Genomic DNA, 23,243 nt, shown 5'->3' on the forward strand with positions numbered 1-23,243 from the left:
CTTTCGTCAGACCGCACGGCGTACTAAGGGTTGATTATGGTGCTGGGTGCGGTTATCAAGTTTCCAAATCTACTCAAGCACTCGCCTTTTGCATGGAGAAAACGTATGACGGAGCGCACTTCAAGTTTGGCAGGATTCTCAACCGGCAGCCATTGCCAGTACGTGTTAGTCGAACTAGACTCCAGGTAACAATGACAAACGGCCGCGAGACGAAAGTGGAAGAATGAAGGTCAAAGCCAGTGTTGCCAACGTATGCACTAAAACATCACCTTTCGGCCTATACGGGCTGGAACCTTTCTTTCTGGATATGCCTCGTACAATATATCATAGGCGTTCACAGATTTTTCCACGAAGGGACAAGCAAGGTATTTTTCTATGAGGCATATTACCCCTATAATAGTGTTGCCCCCCCCCAAAAAAAAACACCACTTGAATTTGAAATTATCTCATTCCTGCATCCCTATTACATAATAAATAATGTAAATTACTGTGACTGAAATCAAATTATACATGTGAAATATATACTTTTAGGTTGAAATTAGTTTTCGAAGGGGGAGGTGTGGCCATCCTTGCCCCCTTCCAGACATTCAATGCCCCTGTATACTTAAACCTAGAATTTTAGTGTAGAGGAATCTTATCGCTGTTATTAAACGATATTAGCTATACTTTTAAAGAAAATGAAGTATTTTCAAGCCGATGAAAGTTCAACGCAAATGGGGAAAGGAGGTGCAGTGGTGCAACCATAGGGGGATATTGCCACCTCCCCCCAACCTTGGATGGAAATTAGTTCTAGGGAGACAAACATTGAAGTAAAAGAAAGCCAGACTAGCAGGACAAAAGGTACTCAAGATGGAATTAGTTTTCACGTCTTTCTTGCATTATACCTTCCAGATGGCCAGAAGCACCTGTAGAGGGACAATTGTCCCCTCAACTTCAAATATTATACAAATAAAAATTCATTTCGTAAAATTTTCTTGCTCGCAATATTTCCTTTTCTCACACACTTGCCACGTTCAGAGCCGTAGCTAGGGGGCAGCGGGAGTTGTCGCTGGGTGCCGAACAATCTGAATGAGATAATTCTAAAAGAGAATGGCATGGCGTCCCATGAATTTTTTTGGGCCCTATTAAATCAATACTGTTTTCAATTTGCAAAAAATTTGGATCGAAAAATGTTCTTGCTTGGTTCGCTCGCAATTTGTTTTCTGGAATGCATTGTAAATTACCAGAGAGAAGTAAAAACAACTAAGTACTTCAGGCAGTTGCTGTTATAACACTTTGGTTTGGAGGAAAAGGAGCGTGCACATTTCAGAGACAATTTATATCATTTTTGCTGTTGGCTTGTTATGGGGAGGATGAATTAATTATGTAATGTGTTTTAATAATATATACACACATGTACCCATCAATGCAATAAAACTAAAACAGTAAGAAAAAATGAGGTTATTCTTTCCCCACTGAACTTTCAAGGCTTTTGCCCCCCCTAATCAGAGGGGCTGCACACGCCTATGCAATATATTACACAAATACCATATTTGTGTGTGTATAATGTGCATGTGTGTAAAATATGCATCCTGGTTTTTGATGGGGAAAAGCAACAAACAATTATACATTGTATATAATGCGCAGTACAATTCAGGTTCAAGAAATGGCTGTCTTAGTTGTAGGTCGTAAAGCTATTGCTATGCGGATCAAGAGCGAGTGAAAGCATATCTATTCAATACCTGTTGCTATGCGGACCAAGGGAAGAATATCATCATGTGTATGCAATGAGTAGGGACATTGAATTTTCCCGATGCGCGAAATCGCGAAATGTGAAAAAAAGATGCAATTTTGAACATTCTGCACGTAACTACAACCCCAATCACGAAATATGCATGAGTTTTATTCACGAAGTAATGCGAAATGTGTGCTTTTCCACGAAATGAACGCTTTTTCGCGAAATAACTGTGAAATATCATCAAATTAAGTAGAAAACATGCAAAAACCGGCAATCGAGGTTGTGCGCGCAAACTGTCGATTTGTAACAATATGTTTGCCTAAAGTTTCCTACCACTTGCAGCTGAAGAACGTTTTATCTTCGATCACATCAGGAAGATGCTGCAAATTGGGATTTCCCATGCACATAATCTCAGTTCGAAAACTTCGGTCCCTGTCAAGCCGCATTCTTTTCTTCCCCCGAATGTCTACTCAACTTTCAGTTTCATTGAACTTGCTAGCTGTAGCTGCGATAAGATTAGTCTGTTCCCGCACATCAAGGGAAACAATGGTGTCATTGGTGTTCAATCATGAATGAATTTTGTTTATCATCATGTGATTTTCAACATGTTTGTGTATGTGCAGTAGTGATTATTTTATTTGTTGGACAGCAAGGATATCCTTTAAATACATACAATGAATAAATCACTTGAGATATGCAATTTAGAAATGAAGTGATTTTGTGTTTTCTTTTTGGTTGGACAGCTAAGTACTTGTGTATGTTTACAGTATATAAAAATGAACTAGTTTATCAATTTATAGCTGTTTTGTATGTTGTTTCCTCTCATAATGAAAAAGTGTGTGCCAATTTTTTTTTCCACCGCTGGTATATACCGCTGATCTAAAATTTTATTTACCGCTCTCCTTAGTTTTTATTTACCGCAAATTTGTCTCCCTAGCAATGAGTCTTCAACCCAGGCCACCTCTAGTCTCTCCCTCTACTTTGTTTAGCATCCCAAGCCTTTCACTTTTGCCCACCATCTTGTTTATTCTTTAGCAGAAGAAAGCAAGATCAAAATTACATTATGGATTTACAGCGCTTACAAAGTTATTTTCTATTATTTCTCACCCAACAAATACTGCTGATATGCATCCCATGCGACGGAACATGCATGCTTGAATTTTGCGTTAGCTTTTCTTGGTGTCGCAAAAATTTCCGTTACAAAGTGAAAAATAATGGGAAATGGCCATTTCATTTTTATAGTTTGTTTTTTTAATTATTACTAAAGAAATCTAACCTGGTAATTTGTGCCTGTTGATATATGTATTACATGCAGTGATATACTAAAAACATGCATGGTTTTAATGTTGGCATCCAAATTATTCCATGCATAATATGCACCATAGATTTTGGAGACAAAAATATTGGAAAAAGTGTGCATTATACATGAGTAAATATGGTAATGAAAAAAATCAGATACGTAAAGTACATACGTAGCTTGATCTTGTCTTTGTGGATGAATGTGTTCCTTACACTTAAGTTAGTGCATGACATTATTGGTAAAATATGGGGTGTCTTGTCTAGCCTAAAAGCATACCATGGCATTCAAGTTGAAAAATTTGATTCTATGTATCTTTCAAGTTACAGAAAGTGCTGAAATTGTCCTCCATTCTGTTAAGCATACATTTGGATACATCTCTGGCAATGTTTTGAAACTTTTCACCACTTACATTCAGGATTGCAGCTGTGATGTTCATATTGGGTTTGTATGTTGTGGAGATTACGTATCTATTCAGATAAATACACAGGAAGAAGTGTGGTCATACTACACCAAGTTTCTTAATTTTCCACTTACTTCATAATTTGCTTTACCCACAAATGCACACATATATTAAATATCATTTGCTTGGTGGCAAAGAACATTAAGTGGTCAACTTTCAATCTTAGTATCAAAGTTTTTAGGTTTGAGTCCCAGCTGTTCTTTGCGATTCTCCCTTCATAAATTTCATAAAAGTGATGTTAAATGACAAAAATACAATACAACTTATTATTATAATGCATTAATAGTTTACCTCACGTTGATCCTTCATGGTACGGAACAGCATCAGTGAATCGTTCACGATTGTGTAGGGATCTTTAGAAGGAAGAAGGCAAAACACCCTATTAAAAAATCTCAAAGGTATTCCTTTCGCTGTAACATTCTCTTCCATTTCCTTAAAAACTCCACTGATGCAAATTACTACTAGCGAAGTCTAGGGAAGAAAAAATGCACATGTTAGTTGGACATGCTATTGTATGTGTGGTTCTCTAAACTGATGTCAGTCTTTGAAAAGTTACTTTTTAAAAGTAAAAGAAAGTGAGTTATAGTTTCACTTAACAAACAAGTAACAGTTACAAGGTTATCCACTTTGAAATGCAACTTAGTTAGAATTACTCTTACTTTAAAAAAACAAAACAACAACTACGTAATTTTATTCAAGATTAGCTATAACATGCATGAATTTAATGTGAAAATCAAAATACAGGGTGCATATCAAAATGCATTGCAATTTTCTCAGGAATTCATTTCCGTAAAGACATTGGACATCTGATGTGGTACAAATTAATTACTGAGAAAATTTCAATGCATTTTGATATGCCGCAAGACCCTCTTTCCATTTGAAAATTATGACTTGGATCCAAGATGACGGCCACATTCCTGACCTATCTCAAAAGGTAAGCCCCCAGCCCCATTCTTTGCTTGCGACCTCAGATCTTTCATTTTTCCTTCCGTTTTCTACTTATTAGGGTGTTCTGGGCCTTTTGACTCACTGTGTAGAACAGAAGGATGTGGTCTTTCTCCATTATTATTTATTCTCTACCTTGATAAAATAATTCAAAACGGAAATCTTTAAAGGCCTCAGGAATATATATTGATGGAAATACAATGTTACAAACAGTAATATTTGCAGACTACCAGATAACAGCAAGTGAAGATAACCTACAAAGCTCTGTTTTCAAACTAAAATCAATTCTTACAAATCATAACATGAAGATTTCAGAGAATAAAACAAAGTCAATGGCAACAAACGGTAAAAAACTTTCTAGAATGAAAATAGTAATAAACAATAAATAATTTACCAGGTAACATACTTTCACACCCTGAACACCAAAAAAGTTGAGAAAAATTTAATAAAATATAATAGATTAAATGGGAATTTTGAAAAGAAATTTTAGAAAACAAATGAAACAAGAAACTCACATTAGATACCACAACATACAGGGGATGGACAAAAATATGGAAACACCACGACATCGGAACGGGTGATATCGACGCAATTTTTGCACTTGAAATCGGACGACGTGCGGCATTCTTTTGTTTTGCACCTTGAGATAGGACCCTATTGGACTAGTAGGAGTCGACAGTTGTGCTATAGATAACCTGCAGTGCAGTTGATACTGAATCATGTCCGACTTGACAATGTGGGTGCCTCTGTTACCACAGTAGCTATGTTTAGAGGCACATATTTTTGGTAAATAAAAAAGCAAAATTTCGGTACAAAAACAGTCTATTTCGGGTTCAAAAGTGGTAAATAGAATAAAATTTCGGTGTTATAGCGGTGAATAATCACATCAAAAGTGCTATATAAAATGACATTTTGGTTTTAAATTGGGAATATAATCCTAAATTTGATTTAAAAACTGCACATATTGCACAAAATAAACTTATTCCTTCTAATAGCACATTTATTTAGTTACCAGAGTATTAAGTTTATTCCTGTGTAAAGGGGTCCATTTTCGCTTCTCAAATATTTGCAGCAGAATTAAGCCATTTTCCGTGAATTGCATAACTCACAGGATACTTCAGACTTCAGAAAGTGTTGTGTCTGTATGTAAACGGTAAATTTCGTGTTTAGGAGCATATTTCGCATTATCTCGTGACAAAACAGGGTAGAAAATGCACCTCACACCTTTCAGAAACATGAAAAATGAATATTACAACATGTTATTTCATATTTCGTTTTTTTTTTTGTCAAAAACGAAATTTGCATGCCTCTAGCTATATTATTTGGCGTATCAAGAGGGACTCTATCCAAGATCATGAGGACACAATAGTGTGTCCGGAAAGACATCAGCAGATAAACACGAAAATGTACACTGAGTGACAGAGACAGAAGGACACTGAGGAGGATTGTGACCACGTTTTGCACGAAGAATGGTGCAAGACCCCATTATCCACCATCCAGGACTTGTATTTGTCCATTCCTCGGAGACTGCAGGCCGTTTTGGAAGCTAAAGATGGTCCTGCACCTTATTAGCTACAGCATTCCGGCTTTTCTTCGCAGGTGTTTCCATATTTTTGTCCATTCCCTGTAATTGGTAATGTTGGGACTCTTCATCAACATAATAAAAAGAGAATAAACTGTTCACAAATTAGATTCTTATGGTCTTTAAGTTGAGTACCCTTACGAGACAAAATGAGAAGTGAAGAAATCCGAAATAACTGGAAGGTCGAAGCAATTGTGGAAGAAATTCAGAAATATTGGTTAAAGTGGAATCAATCAACACGAGGACTCCAAATAGCCAATTGCCTAAAAAACAATTAAATTACAGGCCAAAAGGAAAAATAAATTTAAGAAGACTAAATTGCCGATGGAATGATTAATGTTTGTAGTAGCAGAACGGGCTTTGGTTACCCATACCTGCAAGAGGAAGAAGACGACTATTTTTTTGATAATTTTTATGATAAAAGTTAATATGTTTAAATATGAAAGTAAGAGTTTAGAAAATTCCAAGTAAACCCTTTTTCTTCAAATAAAATGATGTAGAACATTTGCTTATAACCAGGAAACGGATTTATATGTAGCAAAAATGTGCGACATATGCAGGCACGTCACCTGATAATGTTTGCACGAGCACGTGAACACTCATGTATGCATCTTAAATTACGTAGCCTACATATTAAATGCACACACACACACATACGTATATTTATTCGAAAAAATACTATGTTTGATGTACGAGTATATACACACAATTTACTGTGACACGACTTCTTTCACGTCTGATAACTTTTCTAGATAGTTGGTAACACTGACTCCTACGGTGTTCCACGGAGGGTGTTGAACACAATTGCTGTGCGTGTTGCATAGAGCTGACAGCTAAGGGGCTGTTGGCCACTATACCCCGAAGATGTTCACTTCGCTGTGCGAACACTGATGCAAGCGCCAATACTTCTTACATTCAGCACCAGAGTGCAGCATATACAAGGCATGTCTAGGGAGGACTCCAATGAAAAGGTCTGTGCTACATAGTTGCAAACTTTAGCGAGAATTCGCTAAACCTGGCAGATTTTAAGGGGAAGAGGGACAATTTCCCCTAGGTCCTTCTTGTATTACTTCAAATAAATCGTGATTTTGGGGGAAATAGTTGAAAATAAATTGAACTGTTATTCTCACTTTTTCAATTGAAGATGAAGTTAAAAGGGAGAGGAGTAAATCTGCATTAAGTACAAAACATTATTGTGAACACTCGTATGCGAGCCGCACATGACACCACTGGACATATGTATTAAATACATATTTAGTTACTTTCATCAAAATATGGACTTACAATTGTAGAAATTTACCCTTTTAATAATAAGACACTACTGAGCTACATAAAATACAGTCTCTCCATAACTATTAACGTGACTGTCTTCAAGAGAAACCAGAAGGGAATCCCAGAAAATTGTTGCTTCTGGTGCTGCTGTTGGGTGTGCAACGCTGCTAAAATAACATTTGTAATAACCAGGAGCCGATGCGACAGCCCTCATTTCACTATTGTTGACAGCAATTGTTAATAAAAAAATTCAAGTGTTTTACAATAGGAAAAGCAAACAGTTGTGAGGTGTAAAATTGAAACATTATTGTTCGGATGACAGAAAACTTGTAAATTAATGCAATTGGAGGGTATAAAAAGGTAATTCAACTTTCGTTGGTGTAATGTGGCTTTGGACTCAGTTATTCGCAAGAATTAACCCAACTCTTTCAGTCATACGGGGACATGTAGTTATTATGCAGATTTGGAGTACATGGTGAAAAATTTTGTGAAATATGGAAATAATATGTAAAAATAACTAAAATATGTAAAATATGAATCAAAACCTAACATATGTACAAATATGGAAAATAAAAACTGAATTTTTCGAAGTCTACATGCCATGATGCACAAAATATAACTGATTTCAGCTTCATACAGAAATATGTATTTACATACAAATCCGTTCCCTGCTTATAACACACACACACATGTATCAAAATTATGACTAACAACCCAAAGTTATTCTATTAAACATCAATGCAAAGCTAATGTAGAAAAATACACACTGCAACACTTACCGTGAAATTCATTACATCTACACTGAATGAATCCTTCAGATGGATTGTCTTTGGGAAAAATTTAAGGTACTTTATAATCTCTGAATTTCCCTTGCATAGTGGCATCTCCCAGGCTGATCTCAGCCTATATTCCAGTGCCTTCCAATTTTTTGGTGCATAATACTTCATTCTGCAAAATGGAATGTAGAAATTTCCAGTTCTCAAAAATACATTTGCATATCACAAAGAAGAGTATATGGATCAAAGATCAAAACAAATTTTACCGTAAAAAAGTCACATTTGGATCAAGATATACATTTCTTGGCCATACGTGATAATGGTGTGGTGATCATCAATCTCCAGTGCCCTCTGGAGAAAAGGCTGAGTGGAACTGCAAAGGTGTCTCCCTAATGATCTTGAATATAACAGCACCAGAGCAGATGGCGTAATGATGGGCAAGTTTCACTCTCCTAAAATAAGTACATAATTTACACAAAAATATGTGTTCTAGTAACTCTGCTTGAGCTGAAAGCCTTAGTCACAGAGTTTTAGTTTCGGAAGTTTATTCAGCAGGACAGCTATTCTTTTGGAAAAAGTGAAATGCATTAAATACGTACATTAATTCTCATCCGAATTAAATAATAAAAGTACTTACAGAGAAAACACTTTTCTCTAACTTTTCCAGTGACCTGTCTCCACTTGAATCCCTTACCCCCATATAAGGGGGAAAAAAATACATCTCAACATTAGGTCTTTTTTGAAGACTCAACTTGTCAGGCCTTCTTGGATTTGCTGGTCCCAAGTGTGGATGAGAAAGGAGGGGAAGGAGTAACACCTCTTTCAAAAACATGATTCAGCTGGCTCCCGCTGATAGTACCAGGGTTACGGTGAAGTCCTCAACAGAAGATGCGGCAGAAAAGGAGTCATTTGGTATGGCGCAGATGGTGGAAGAGGCAACTCACTATCTTCGGGGCAATGAAGAGAGAACCACTGCCTTGTGGAGAAGACAGATCTTCAAAGGCTAAAGGAAGCAACCCTGGCTCCAGAAGCTCACAAAACTCCTTGTCACTGGGCTAATCACCCACATGGGGTTATTAACTGATTCACAGAAATTCAACATGTCTCGAAGTGCCAGACAGAATCATTACAATCCTTACATTATAATTTTAATTTTGGTCCACCTTTGTATAAAATAACCTTCCATATTTACTTGTAAATCCTTCAGTACTTATCCCAAGTAAATGTGGGTGTCAAATTCTGGTCAAATATTTTTATCTCAAGTTATCTCTTGCTTGGGATAGAAGTGTTGTATTTATAACTGTGTGACTTTGAAAATGGAGTTTTTGAGTGAATCTGTTGACAATATACTAGATCCTGGTCACTAACTGTGTCAACAGATTCACTCAAAAATTCCATTTTCAAAATTACACAGTTATAAATACAACACTTCTATCCCAAGCAAGATCTAGTATATTTACTAGATCCTGGTCACTAACTGTGTTAACAGATTCACTCAAAATCTCCATTTTCAAAGTTACACAATTATAAATACAACACTTCTATCCCAAGCAAGAGATAACTACAGGAATCGGACAGTGATTATGCTCTGGCAAGAACTTTTCCGAGTCTGACATGATCATGTTCAAAATTCAGTGCAAATTTTCCTAGTTGCAATGGCAAGCCTACCCAATAAACATAACGAAAAATAGAACAGTGTAGCATATACAAAACACAATTTATTACATATTTTTCATCAAACTCATACAATGCATAATGGTAAATCTGATTATGCTCTGGCAAGAACTTTTCCGAGTCTGACATGATCATGTTCAAAATTCAGTGCAAATTTTCCTAGTTGCAATGGCAAGCCTACCCAATAAACATAACGAAAAATAGAATAGTGTAGCATATACAAAACACAATTTATTACATATTTTTCATCAAACTCATACAATGCATAATGGTAAATCTGATTGCTAAGATTTGTGTTTTGATTAGCATTAGTAATTTGCATACAGCTTGAGATAACTCTAGACAAAATTTAGCACTTTTTTTTTTTTGGATATCTGTATATTTGATAAATTTATGAAGACACAATTGGTTTTGTTTTTGATAATTTTTGTTATTTAGCACCACTTTTCAGGCGCTTGTGGCTAACTGCAACACTGAGGATGAGTGATGATATGAAATTGATGAAGGGACACTCACAAAGAATTCCTATGCAAAGGGTGGGATTCGATCCAGGACTCCTGACATCATAGAATGCTGTGATAACCACTTCATCACAGAGGATGGCAAGAGATAATTGGAATACATTTTATTGTGCATTAAAAAAGTAAAATCAATGCTAAAAAATATGACTTTTACCCCCCGAGGACAATTAAACTTTATTTAGTTCTTGTAGGGATAATTGAACACAATAGTTCAGTCCATAGAGCAACTGACTGCCATGTGGAAGACTGAGTTTCGAGTTCTGAGGTGAGTGATCTCAGAAGGGAATTCACCCACATAATAGCTCAGGAGCTCACTCAGCCTCACATCAATGGGCACCTGGAGGGTAAATCACATCACCAAGATTGAGAATCTGAGGTCTCTCTCCCTCCCTTACCTCTTACAGCAGTGCAAAGGGGAGACTTTACCTTTACAATTAAATTAAAGATGATTTTGCAGTTAATTTGAAGGTTCAACGACCTGTGAAGTTTTAAATTATACACATACAATTACCACACAACCACCATCGATGTTGCTTGCCTATACACCAACATCCATACATGTCCATAGTCTTTGTTCACTTGACTCGTATCTCAAAACGAAACCAAACTACACTCACAGCATTTGTTTCCTGGCCCAATCAGTTCATCCTATACCCGCCTGCAACAACTTCTGCTTTGAAGACCAATAATTCCTCCAAATGCATAGCACAATCACTGGCACTGGCAATAGCCTTGTACTATTCCTATTTCAGTCTGTTCAAGGAGAGGCTTCAGCAAGAGATTCTTATATTTCCACGTGTTATTTTCCTTGTTGGGACATGGATCAGGTCTTCCCTTTACACTTTCCTGCAGCAACTGAAACAGTTCAGCATCCTCCAGCCAACTCACTTTTCTACATGCGCCCACTTACATTCCGGAAGGTCATGTATGTACCTACCTATCTACCTACCTACCAGTGGTGTGGCGTAACTTTTTCAAAAGTGTTACCGGTCATCAGACGTTTTCATCTCCACCCTACAACCCCCCCCCCCAAAAAAAAACGCCTTTGATCTGGATGATTATTATTATTATTATTATTTTTTCAATCCGCTCAATGATTTATTTAGCCACAATCACTCCTAGAATGAACTACCACTCATGAGAGAGTTACTGTGAAAATCCAGTGAATAGTAGTCGAGCCTTGTCAATCATATCTGTTTCTTTGCAAAGAGGTGGAAAGGGGAAGAACAACCACACATTCGGGTCAGTTTGATGTTTCTGTGTTGAGCAGACGACAGAATTCCCCTCCTCCAGTGATGGGAGGAAGTCCAGATGTACGTACTACTGTTGCCAAATTAGTTTTTTGGAGCAAGGTTTGTCCAATTCACGAATCGCATCAAGTCCTTATCTTTTCATCTATTACTAAACGGTCTCAGTTGTAGTTAAATCCAGCTTTGGCTTTGCAGTCTAGCTCTTGTTGCTTCAGAGAAATAGTATCCCCGTTTTAGGTGGGATTTAGCTCTTTTCTGGAAATCTAATGTGACAACACTTGCTGATCCGGTAGGCCGCAGCGGCAACAGGGCCCTTAAACAGCCCCCTAGCACACTTGCCTCAAAGTCTTTCCCCGCTGTTCCCTTGCATTGGCGGGCACCCTTTCCTCTTGTTGAATCTTGAGTGTAGCGGAACGGCCTGTCTCTTCGCTTTTGTCGGCTGCAGAAAAAATGTCCTCTGCAATATACACTCAACTGCAATGCTGTCGGTTAATTTATTTAACAATGTTGTTATTTTATTGAGAAAAAACTTCTTAATTTCTTTACATTTTGCTGTTACCTGCGGTAACACCAGTTACATGCATGCCACACCTCTGCTACCTACCTACATATATATATATATATAGAGAGAGAGAGAGACACACATACACACATAGTGGATATGCAGAGGAATAAATGATCTGCAGAGAACTCTACAATGAGGCTATCTTCATTCAGATATATAGAAACTGAAAATAGATACGAAAGAGATCGAAAACAGCTTTCTTTCAGGATTCAAAAAATTCTTCAAATAAGTTTATGCCACCACATGTACCTACTGTGAGGTCATGTTCCCTTGGAAATATTATTTTTAACCCTGGTGAGGTATTATCCTCCTTTTCAGGAAAAAAAAACCCATAAAATCAGAAACACTTCAATTCAGTACAGACTTGTATTGAGATTGTACTGAGACAAAGGCCACGGTGGCTCAGTCGGTAACGCGACTGACTACCATGCTAAAGGTCTCAGGTTCGATCCCCGGCCGGTTCAAATCCGGGAACTTTTCTAACGATGGAAGCGGCCCCGGTGCCCACCCAGCGTCGAATAACATGGGTACCTGGGAGAAACCCTGGGGGGTAAAGGTGGTCAGGGGCATGATGCTGATCACATCACCCCCACTCACGACCGGATTAAGAAAGTGTGGGGCGTTACCTCCACACCCCCTATACGCCTTCATGGTGTGGTCCTATGCACAGGGGAGCACTTTACTTTACTTTTACTGAGACAAATGCATACATGAATGAATGAATGAATTACAATTTTTTGGGTGTGTCAGCCCTTCAGGCCTTTCTGCACTCACAATATATTTGGGGAAATATCCCCTTACCTAAAATCTGACTTAAGGGGAGAAGGTTCAGTTATACACCAATTGTGTATTTATTTCAATATTGCCCAAATGGGCACTGCTACTAAAAAAAACCCTGGCTGTATCAAGAGTATGAATTTCTCTCCATGTTAGGACACGATATTTGAAAAATATGAAAAATAAGAATTTTTGAAATCCCATGTATTCCTTATGGGGAATCAACTTCAACATCAAGTTACAGCTAATCAAATGGGAGTTTCGACTTTTCTGTTTGGCAATCACTTCTTCAAACTGCCCTCTTCCCGTTGATATCAATTTCTATTCCATTGGAAGTTTGATATTCCCAAGATAACAAATCAAATAATACTTCCATATGCTCAATGCATTTCTCCTCGCCTCCTGGCAGTGTTGTCAAACCTGGTGTGCATAAAAGAGCTAAATTTCACCTTAAATGGAGTTAAAACTGACTTTCAAGGAGCTAGATTTACGAAGTGCTTCCTCGAGTAATATTAGTTGTCAAAGGTGTGGGGTGCTGCTATTTCCGTTAATTCTAAATGGATGATAATTTATTCTTAGTTTTCACCATCTACATCCTGCAGCATCACCCATCTCATGGTCGTATGAAATCAAAAATAAAGGATTATCTGATAACAATATTATGCCAATTTCACGTCAACACAGCGCTATAAAAAAAAGTAGCTGGAGATATAAGAGGGGGTGGGGCGACACAGCCAATATAACAATATCACGTCATGTGCAAAATGTATAATCATGGCAAAAGTTGGTCGGAACCATTGATGGCATCATAGTTAGACACGGGGGCGGGCGCCCCAGTTCACAGCCAAACAAGTGCACGTAAGAGCCAGATCTGGCTCCAAGAGAGCTAAGTTGGCAACACTGACTCGGGGAAAAAAGCCGGGTGGAGACTGTCCCCCATGCTCTTAAGAGATTAAAACAAGAGGTGTTAAAAGCCCCTTAGGAAAAATTAAAAGTGCAAGGTTGTAAAGGACCTACACAAGATGAAAATAACACATTAAAAAGTCAGAAGAAAATAAAAGCTTCCTCACAGACGATAGAAGAGACCAGATCTTCGCAAAAACCTAAAAACATTTGATAAAATACTGCTGTCATCACCCAAGAGGGATGACAAACAGCCGGAAAGGTTAAAAGTCTGCCGGAGGTAAGCAAGATCGAAAACATTCACCGAGAATGTGCCGAATACTTAAAATAACATTACAAACACGACAAATGCATACATGTTAAACTAACTAACTAACTCTAAGTCTTCTTAAACCTGGAGGTTTATGGCTGAGCAACACAAGCCTTCCATCTGTCCCTATCTTGGGCAAGAACAATCCAATGTTTTCCATCCTTACTGATTTCCTACATGTCCGTCAAATCGCTATTCCCCTTCTTCGTCAACAAGAATCCTGTAAACTCTTAAAGGATTTTATTTTCAAATTCTCTTAATTTATGTTCTTCTTTGAATGTAATGAACCAAGTTTCACATCCATATAATACTGCAGGCAAAATTACGGTTTTGTATATTTTAGTATTTAGTTTGTTAGAAAAGAAGAGACATTTAAACCCACGATTGGTAAAGAAAGTCTTCATGAATTAAGTAATGATAATGGTATAAGATTGATTACTTTTGCAACCTCAAAGAATTTAATTGTGAAAAGTACCACTTTTCAACATAAAGATATCCATAAATATACCTGGTCTTCTCCAGATGGTAAAACTCATAATCAGATAGATCATATTCTCATTGATAAGAGAAGGCATACTAGTATAATTGACGTTCGTACACATAGAGGTGCTGACTGTGCCAGTGACCATTATTTAGTAATTGCTAAATTAAGAGAAAGACTCTCAGTGATAAATCATAAGCAACAAAATCTAAAAGTTCTAAAATTTGATACAGGAAAGTTTACTGATGAAAGAATTAAGAAAGATTACCAAATTAAACTGTCAAATAGATTTGATGTTTTGCAGGATTTAAATGATGATGGAAATATAAATGAAACAGACGTAAATAAGAATTGGGAGCACATACGTAATGCAATAGAATCAGCAGCTAAAGAAAGTATCGGATACCATAAACCGAGAAAAAGTAAGCCATGGTTTGATAATGAATGTCATAATCTAATAGAAATAAGAAATCAGGCTAGACTTAGGTGTTTAAATAACTCTGATGATACAAATCTAAACAATTATAATACAATAAAGCGAGAAGTTAACAGCACGTTTAGAAGTAAAAAAGAGATTACTTGAAAAGCAAAATTAACGAAATTGAAACAAACAGCAAAAATAAAAATATCAGAGATTTATATAAAGGTGTAAATGAGTTTAGAAAGGGGTGGCAACCTAAAGTAAACTTGATAAAAGATAAAGATGGTGATTTTCTAGCTGATCCAAGCGATATTCTAAATAGATGGAAGAACTACTTTAATGACCTTTTAAATGTTCATGTAGGAGATAAATCAGAGGTAAATGAAGTCCACACAGCAGAACCTTTAGTTCCAGAACCTAACGTGACTGAAGTGAAAGATGCTATTAAAAGGCTAAAGAATAACAAAGCACCTGGCATTGATTTAATACCAGCTGAGTTAATTAAATATGGTGGAAATTCATTAACATTCATAAATTAATTTGTTTAATATGGAATAAAGAAGAAATCCCTCAACAGTGGAAAGAATCCATAATTGTTCCTGTGTTTAAAAAAGGTGATAAAATGAACTGCAATAATTACCGTGGAATTTCTCTACTCTCAACAACATATAAAATATTAACAAGACTAACCCCATATGCTAATGAAATTATAGGTGATTATCAATGTGGATTTAAACGTAACAGATCAACTACAGATCAAATTTTCACATCAGACAGACACTTGAAAAAAAGTGGGAATATAATCAAAATGTCCATCAGCTATTCATTGATTTCAAAAAAGCATATGATTCGGTCAAAAGAGATAAATTATATAATATATTAGTAGAGTTTGGAATACCTAAGAAGCTTGTTAGTATGATAAAAATATGCACCAGTGAAACAGAAAGTAAAATTTGTGTGGGTATTAATATGTCTGACAAATTTACAATTCATGATGGGTTAAAACAAGGAGATGCATTATCTCCATTGCTCTTTAATTTTGACTTAGAATATGCTGTAAGGAAGGTAAAAGAAACTAAAGAATAGGGATGTGCCGAAGCCGATTACAGATGTATGAAAATCGGCCGAAATTGACATATCGGTATCGGTATCGGAATCGGCAAAAATCCGATATTTAAACCGGTACAGATTATACTAAAGTTTTTATCTTCTAATAAGTTTTATATTCTAGTTTTGTAAGATTTATTGAAAATTTGGTTATGATTCGTCATTATTGTAGAGTTTTTGTAATACAATTATTGCAAACTCATTCAGAGGATCAACCTAACTATAAATCGGAAATAAAACAGTACATTGCTGAACCAGGATCTGCTGTTGTATTGGAAATTCAAAAATGAGTATTCAAACCTGAAGCAAGTGCTGAGAAAATACTTGAGCATACCTGCTGCATCAGTATTCAGTGATTGAGTGTTCAGTGTTGCTGAACAGATTTGCGATAAGAGAAGTATGTTACTTCCTGAAGTGCTTCCAAATCTCGTATTTCTGAAGTTGAATCTGGCAGAACAGGAATGCATTTTGCATTTTAAAGAACTGCTTGTGTACTAATGTTAAATCTCTAGGTTCACATAATCTTTTGTAGATGCAAATGTACATTCGCATCTCTTGAGAATATATATGTATATACCTAGGTACATATGATATGCAATAGAAATGTACATACCAAATTTATTCTTGTCATGCAGAAAATAACATCCCATTTCTGTTTAATAATCTTATGTATCGGAATCGGTTAAATATCGGCATCGGAATCGGTTCCAAAAATTATCGGTGAGTACATCGGCATCGGTCAATTTTCAGCTTCGTCACATCCCTACTAAAGAAGGACTAAAATTAAATGGTGTGACTCAGTTGTTAGCATATGCAGATGATGTAGACTTACTGGGGGATGATATGAATACAATTAAGAATAATGCTAAAATATTTTTCAAAACTGCTAAAGAGATAGGTTTGGAAGTTAACAAAGAGAAAACTAAATATATGCTTACAGGCCGAAAACAAGTGTTAGGTAATAATCAAAATCTAATTATTGATAACAACTCGTTTGAAACAGTTTCCAAATTCAAATACTTAGGAGTAATATTAACAAATGAAAATTATATTAAAGAGGAAATAAAAAGTAGGCTTAATTCAGGGAATGCATGTTACTTCTCTCTTCATAAAATTTTGTCTTCTTGTTTAATATCTAAGAAACTAAAAGTTAAAATATACAAAACAGTAATTTTGCCTGTAGTATTATATGGATGTGAAACTTGGTCCCTTACATTGAAAGAGGAACATAAATTGAGAGTATTTGAAAATAAGATCCTTAGGAAAATATTTGGACCTAAAAGTGATGAGGAGACAGTTGAGTGGAGAAGGTTACATAATTTAGAACTACATAATTTGTATTCATGTCCAGATATTATTAGAATAATTAAATCAAGAAGACTTAGGTGGGCAGGCCATGTGGCACGAATCTGAGAGGAAAGAGAAGTTTACAGGATTCTTGTTGGGAAACCTGATGGTAAGAGACCTGTAGGAAGGCCAAGACGAAGATGGAGGGACAACGTTGAGATGGACCTAAGGGAAATCGGTAGGGATGGAAAAGAGTATATAGAACTTGCTCAAGATAGGGAAAGATGGAAGGCCTGTGTTGCTGCAGCCATGAAGCTTCGGGTTTAAGAAGGCTAGGGAGTTAGTTAGTTTAGTTAGTTAGATATATTGTACGAGCATACATGTTACTCAATATGAATTAAAATAAATGCCAGTGCATGTAATGTGAAAAAACAATGCAATGCACATGAACAATGCTGTAATAAAATGTTAACATACCTATCAGCATTTAAGGAGAATATGGCACATTCATGGTAAAACCTCAACAAAGCAGATCTATCTTCTGAATCAAATAGAGAGAAGTAGTTCTCCATAAAGTTGAAAACGAACAGCTGAGCCTTCTCCACTTCTTTCCCAAAGAATGTCTTCTTAGATGATGGGATATAATTGAATCTTTTACCGCCAAATGATACCGAGTTTTCTTCCATAGTTTTGCTCAAAGGTGTCTTTGTAACAATCTTGCTTTCTTCGGTGCTCGTAACCTCGTCCACTCTACTCTTGTTAACGACTCCTTTGGGCTTGTCAGGAGAACCGTTCTTTGTAGGAAGGTGGTTGACTGTCTCTGTTCTACCTTGGCCACCAGCCTTACTTCCAAGTTGATCCTTGTTCCCAGCCATAGCACTCTTCAGATCTTCAATCTCGATAACGTCACTCACGGACTGAGCTCTCAATACAGCACAATCCTAGAATATACAGATCATTATTGACAAATGCATACTATATACAAATCCATTTCATTTAACCTTACTGCTTTCTTATGAATATCCTTTTATTACTAGCAACTAAGGACTGATTCTAAGCAACAGAACATCTACCATTCCTGATTTGAAACACTACACTGACATTAGTTATAGCAATATAATGAAAAGTGAGTGTATACTATGTACTAATAATTACATAGCTTAAACAGAGAAATCTTGTTAATTAGCTAATCTTTCATGGATAAATTACATATTACTCAACAAAATAAAGTACAGCGGAACATCAATTTTCTGTTTTTCAAGGAACCAGGGTGAAAACACTATGGCTGATCCGATACATTTTCACACAACATTTTCGCATGCTGCACAACATTTTCACAGAGTCTAATTATCCAGGAAATTATGCAAAATTCAAAGTATCATTTTATTCTGTACCAATTTTGAGATAAAAAAATACAGTTTGTGATTACATGACATGTATTTTAATATTCTGATGTAATTCTTGAATATTTTAAATCAAAATTCTTGGTAAATTTTTGCATATAATTGGAGTAGACACTTAAGCACTAATATTGATCAATATTTTGAACAGGTTTAAATTATTACAATTTTTAAGTATCGGTATTGGTGGGAATCTGTGAGAGGCATCGGCATCGCCTCAAAGTGTTATCAGCTCAGCCCTAAAAAAACTTAAAAGAGCAAAAAACATAAAATCTGGGAAAATTTTATAGTTTTTTGCTCTATTGGGACTATGATGATTGAATGCATAAGGCAGGAAAAATGTAAAATCCCAGAGCATAAAACACAGGTTCCACTGCACACATAAAACTTACTCTGCCAGCAAAGAAGAATAAATAAAACAGTAATTATAACTTTACACTTACACTTACAATAATACAGTATGCGCCAAAATATACAGTACTGAAATTAAAAGACGAACATTACATTGCTGTCATCTGTGAGTTTATTTATCCTGAAAGAAACACTAACATATACACTATTAGCGAGTTTACAACTTCATTTTCACTACTGAGAACACAAGCGACTGGAGCTATGCCCCATCGACAAACGCACACGCGTGTTCGAGGTGCGCGAGTTTCAGTACTGTATATTTTGGCGCATACCATAATTACAAGTTTACAGTATTGTTATAAACAGACATTAACAATGGTTTTCTATAATTGCATTGTAATAAGTTAACCTATATATATATAAATTATCAAGATTTAAGTGTCAACAAAAGTTCTCATTTTGCATGCACAAAACTAGGAACTAAAAATGTCATTAAAATATACAACTACAAACACAAATGCAAAAAAAATAAAAAAAAATAACTGCATCTTTAAATATTTTACCACATGGTAGTACGGCATCTTTAAAATAGGCTTTCAAAAACCTTCAAATTGGCAGTATAAACTTTTACCACAAAATCTAAAATTTTTCCAGAGAGTAAATTTCAATTTGAGCAAAGTCCCACTGAATGGCTACACACAATTATCTTTTATCAACATGATTTGTAATGTCTGCAAGCATGTACCGTATTTATGCATATATAATGCGTGTGCAAGTATAATGATTTTTGATGGGGACAATTGCCAAAAAATTATATGTCATGTATAATCCAGGTTCAAGAAATGGCTTTCTTAGTTGTAGGTCGTAAAACTGTTGCTATGCAGATCAAAAGTGAATGACCTATTCATTAAGTCAACTTGCTATGTGGACCAAGAGGAGAAGGGTCCTTCATTTTGTGATGAGCTTATTTCAATTGCATTGCACATTAGTGTCGCCATCTTGAAGAATACTGTTGGCATATTCAGAAGCTGCAGAATTTAAGCTTTACAATGATATACGAGGGTGGTTCAGCATGCTCTGCCCCTGACCCATTTCCAGTGATAGTAGGGACCTGTAATTTTATATGTAACATTGTTCATTCTTTAGACTAATATCCACAAAGTTTCAAGAATTTACAACAATTTCTCTTTTTGTTAAAGGTTGATGATCAGTAAGAAGTGTAGCGACATGTGAAAAAATGGAAAAATCTGAGGTCCGAGCAGTGATAAAATATTTACTCAAAAAAAATTTAACACCGAAAGACATCCATGCAGATATGGTGGGAACTCTTGGAGACTCTAGCCCCTCATATGACCTAGTGAAGAGATGGTGCCGTGAATTTAAATGTGGTCAGCAGACCTGTGAACATGAGCATGGTGGTGGCCAATCTGCAACGGTGGCCACACCAGAAATGATTACAAAAGTGCATGACATGATTTTGGCAGACCGGCGAGTGACTGTCCGCCAGATAGCAGACACGTGTGGCATCTCAACTGGCAGTGTGCATTCAATTATTCATAATCATTTGTTAATGAAAAAGATCTCTGCACGTTGCTCGACCGTCTCGAGAATGCTGACGGTCAACCAAAAGAGGACACATTGTGTGACAAGTCAGAACCTGTTACGGACAATAAAGGCTGACAAGCCAAAGTTTCTGAAGAGATTTGTTACAATGAATGAAACGTGGGTTCACCACTTCGATCCCGAAAGTAAACACCAACGCATGCAATGGAAACACCCGCATTCTCCACCCCCAAAGAAATTCAAGGTTCAACCATCAAAGGCCAAAGTGATGGCATCTGTGTTCTGGGATGCAGAAGGAATTCTTATGATAGATTATCTCCAACACGGAAAGACAATCACAGGTGTTTATTTTGCAACCCTAATTGAAGAATTACGTACTGCCATCAAGGAGAAATGCCGCTGAATGTTGGCCCGTGGTGTGTTGTTCCATTATGACAATGCTCCTGCCCACACCTCCAAAGTTGCGGTGCCTGCAATTCATGCAGCAGGGTTCGAAATTGTCCCTCATGCTCCTTATTCTCCAGATCTGGCCTCCAGTGACTTCCACCTGTTCCCGAACATGAAGAAACACCTTCGTGGAAAACATTTTTCCAGTGATTCCGAGGTTATGGATGTTGTGAATGTTTGGTTGCAGGACCAACCAAAATATTTTTTTTTCTGCTGGGATAGAAGCACTTGAAGGCCGATTGGAAAAGTGTGGTAATGTTGCAGGGGACTATGTTGAAAAGTAACAGTGGATTGGTTTTCCTACGAGGGTTCCTTCTATGTCAGGGGCGGAGCATGCTGAACCACCCTCATATAACATGATAGGGTTCCGTAAACATGAAAAATCAATGCAAGTGTCACAAATTCATGGAATGACCCTGTACAGTTTCATGTTGGCTATCCAAATTATTCTGTGCATAGTACGCACCACAGTGTCTGGGGGCAACAATTTTGGAAAAAGTGTGCATTATACATGAGTAAATACGGCACAGGGGCGCCGACTTGTCAGAATTATTGGGGGGGCTCTGATCACTGAAATAAATTAATGAATGACTCACTGTCCCCCTTTTTTAAGTTTTGGCCTCAGTGTTCGGAATCTCATAAAAGGCCATGAATTCCTCAAAAATATCAAAATTTTTATTCACAGTTCGAATGCAGAATATTAATTGTCCACGGATGGATATGTCACAAGTTTCATCAACCATAACAGCAAAATATTCCCGACTTTTAATATCTGCTACCACGGAGTGCAAAACAGATCTCCCTAATATATCAATGATCTCGTTCTGAATGTCATGTTAGAGCCATTTGTAGCCCAAACGTCCCATCCACTACCCTAGTTTTTGCACATCGTCTTTTGGAACTCTTTTTAGTAAAAATTTTAACAATACTCATAATTACATACTTAGTATATAGTAATAAGTCATGTGTTTTGCTGTCTCTGGTCAGAGCCCCCCCCCCCCCCCGAATTTGATGGTTCAGCAGTCCCAGCCCCCCAAATTGATGGTGTAGAACATTTCAAATGTGTATTTAAAGTTAAGTTCATGTGGCACATTTCGGAGTAAACTTTACAAGAGAAGCAAAATAATACATTAGATCCTCTTAAGCAAAATTATTAGGGGGCTCTGTCCCACATCGTTAACATTGGGGGGACTCGAGCCCCCGAAGCCCCATGGAGTCGGCGCCTATGATACGGTATATATGTATACAAACACACACAAATGTACTTTTACTTTATTCAGTCTCCCCTTCTTTATCCTAGATAACATTTAATACATTCGGCTATTCCTGCCACAACACTCCCTCTACTTATATTACCACAGTCTCCCTCTGCTACAATATTCTCAAATAAACCACTTCCAATACAGTTGCTAGCTTCCGTTTGACCAAAAAATTACCCGAAACAGTCAGATTCAGTGCTGAGAGTGGAGAAGATGCTACTCCTGTAACAAGAAATAAGCTTCAAGTCTTACTTCAAGAAATATGTAACCAAATTGTCTTCTTCACCTAACAACTTCCACTTTAAGCACTAACCAGACTGGATCTTGCTAACCATTTTTTTATTTCTACTTGTCAGCAACCATATTTACTACAACTCACTTTTAAGAACATTCATTTTCCATAATTTCTCTTGAAATCTACACCTCTGCCACAACTCTATAGTTCCTTCCTAAATGTAAATTAAATGAGCACACTGTTGAAAATGACACACCCAGTAGTCTCCCCTATCAGTCTATTGCTTGATCAACCCACGTTGGTATAATCAAGAAGAATTAATTCAACAAGATGCAAGTGACCCTACCACACAGATCTACTGTGGTGTCAGTCCCTTCCCCCCCACAAAAAAAAAAAAAATATTGTCATCTTTTGCTTCAGTCATGAAAAACAACTCGGCCATCTCAAGATGTTTACTCTACATCAACAGCACATAGCCCTTTATATTGACAGCTATATTAACCCTCGCATAACCAAGCGGGGTATTCTGACTACCCCAGGTTGATTTTTCCCTATAATAATTTTATCTGAAGAGCTACATACTTGTGGTTTCGACTTTGTCCTAAAATGATTGAAATTGTATTTACACTAGTGACTGACC

At 36.7% G+C, this 23,243-nt stretch overlaps 1 protein-coding gene across 3 annotated transcripts in view; it reads right to left on the reverse strand.

The window, feature by feature from the left end:
* LOC145981023 (uncharacterized) overlaps positions 1 to 23,243 on the reverse strand; it is a 105,348-nt gene that overhangs the window by 19,790 nt on the left and 62,315 nt on the right. For all 3 annotated transcript variants that reach the window (XM_083114122.1, XM_083114121.1, XM_083114120.1), the window contains 3 exons: positions 17,826 to 18,289; positions 8,056 to 8,224; positions 3,769 to 3,948 (listed from right to left, as the gene is read on the reverse strand). In XM_083114122.1, the coding sequence (XP_082970248.1) occupies positions 3,769 to 3,948; positions 8,056 to 8,224; positions 17,826 to 18,289 (813 nt within the window). The remainder of the gene's footprint in view (positions 1 to 3,768; positions 3,949 to 8,055; positions 8,225 to 17,825; positions 18,290 to 23,243) is intronic.

The sequence above is a fragment of the Lepisma saccharinum genome, chromosome 28 (assembly GCF_977018435.1).
Source record: "Lepisma saccharinum chromosome 28, izLepSacc3.1, whole genome shotgun sequence".
Lineage (NCBI taxonomy): Eukaryota > Metazoa > Arthropoda > Insecta > Zygentoma > Lepismatidae > Lepisma > Lepisma saccharinum.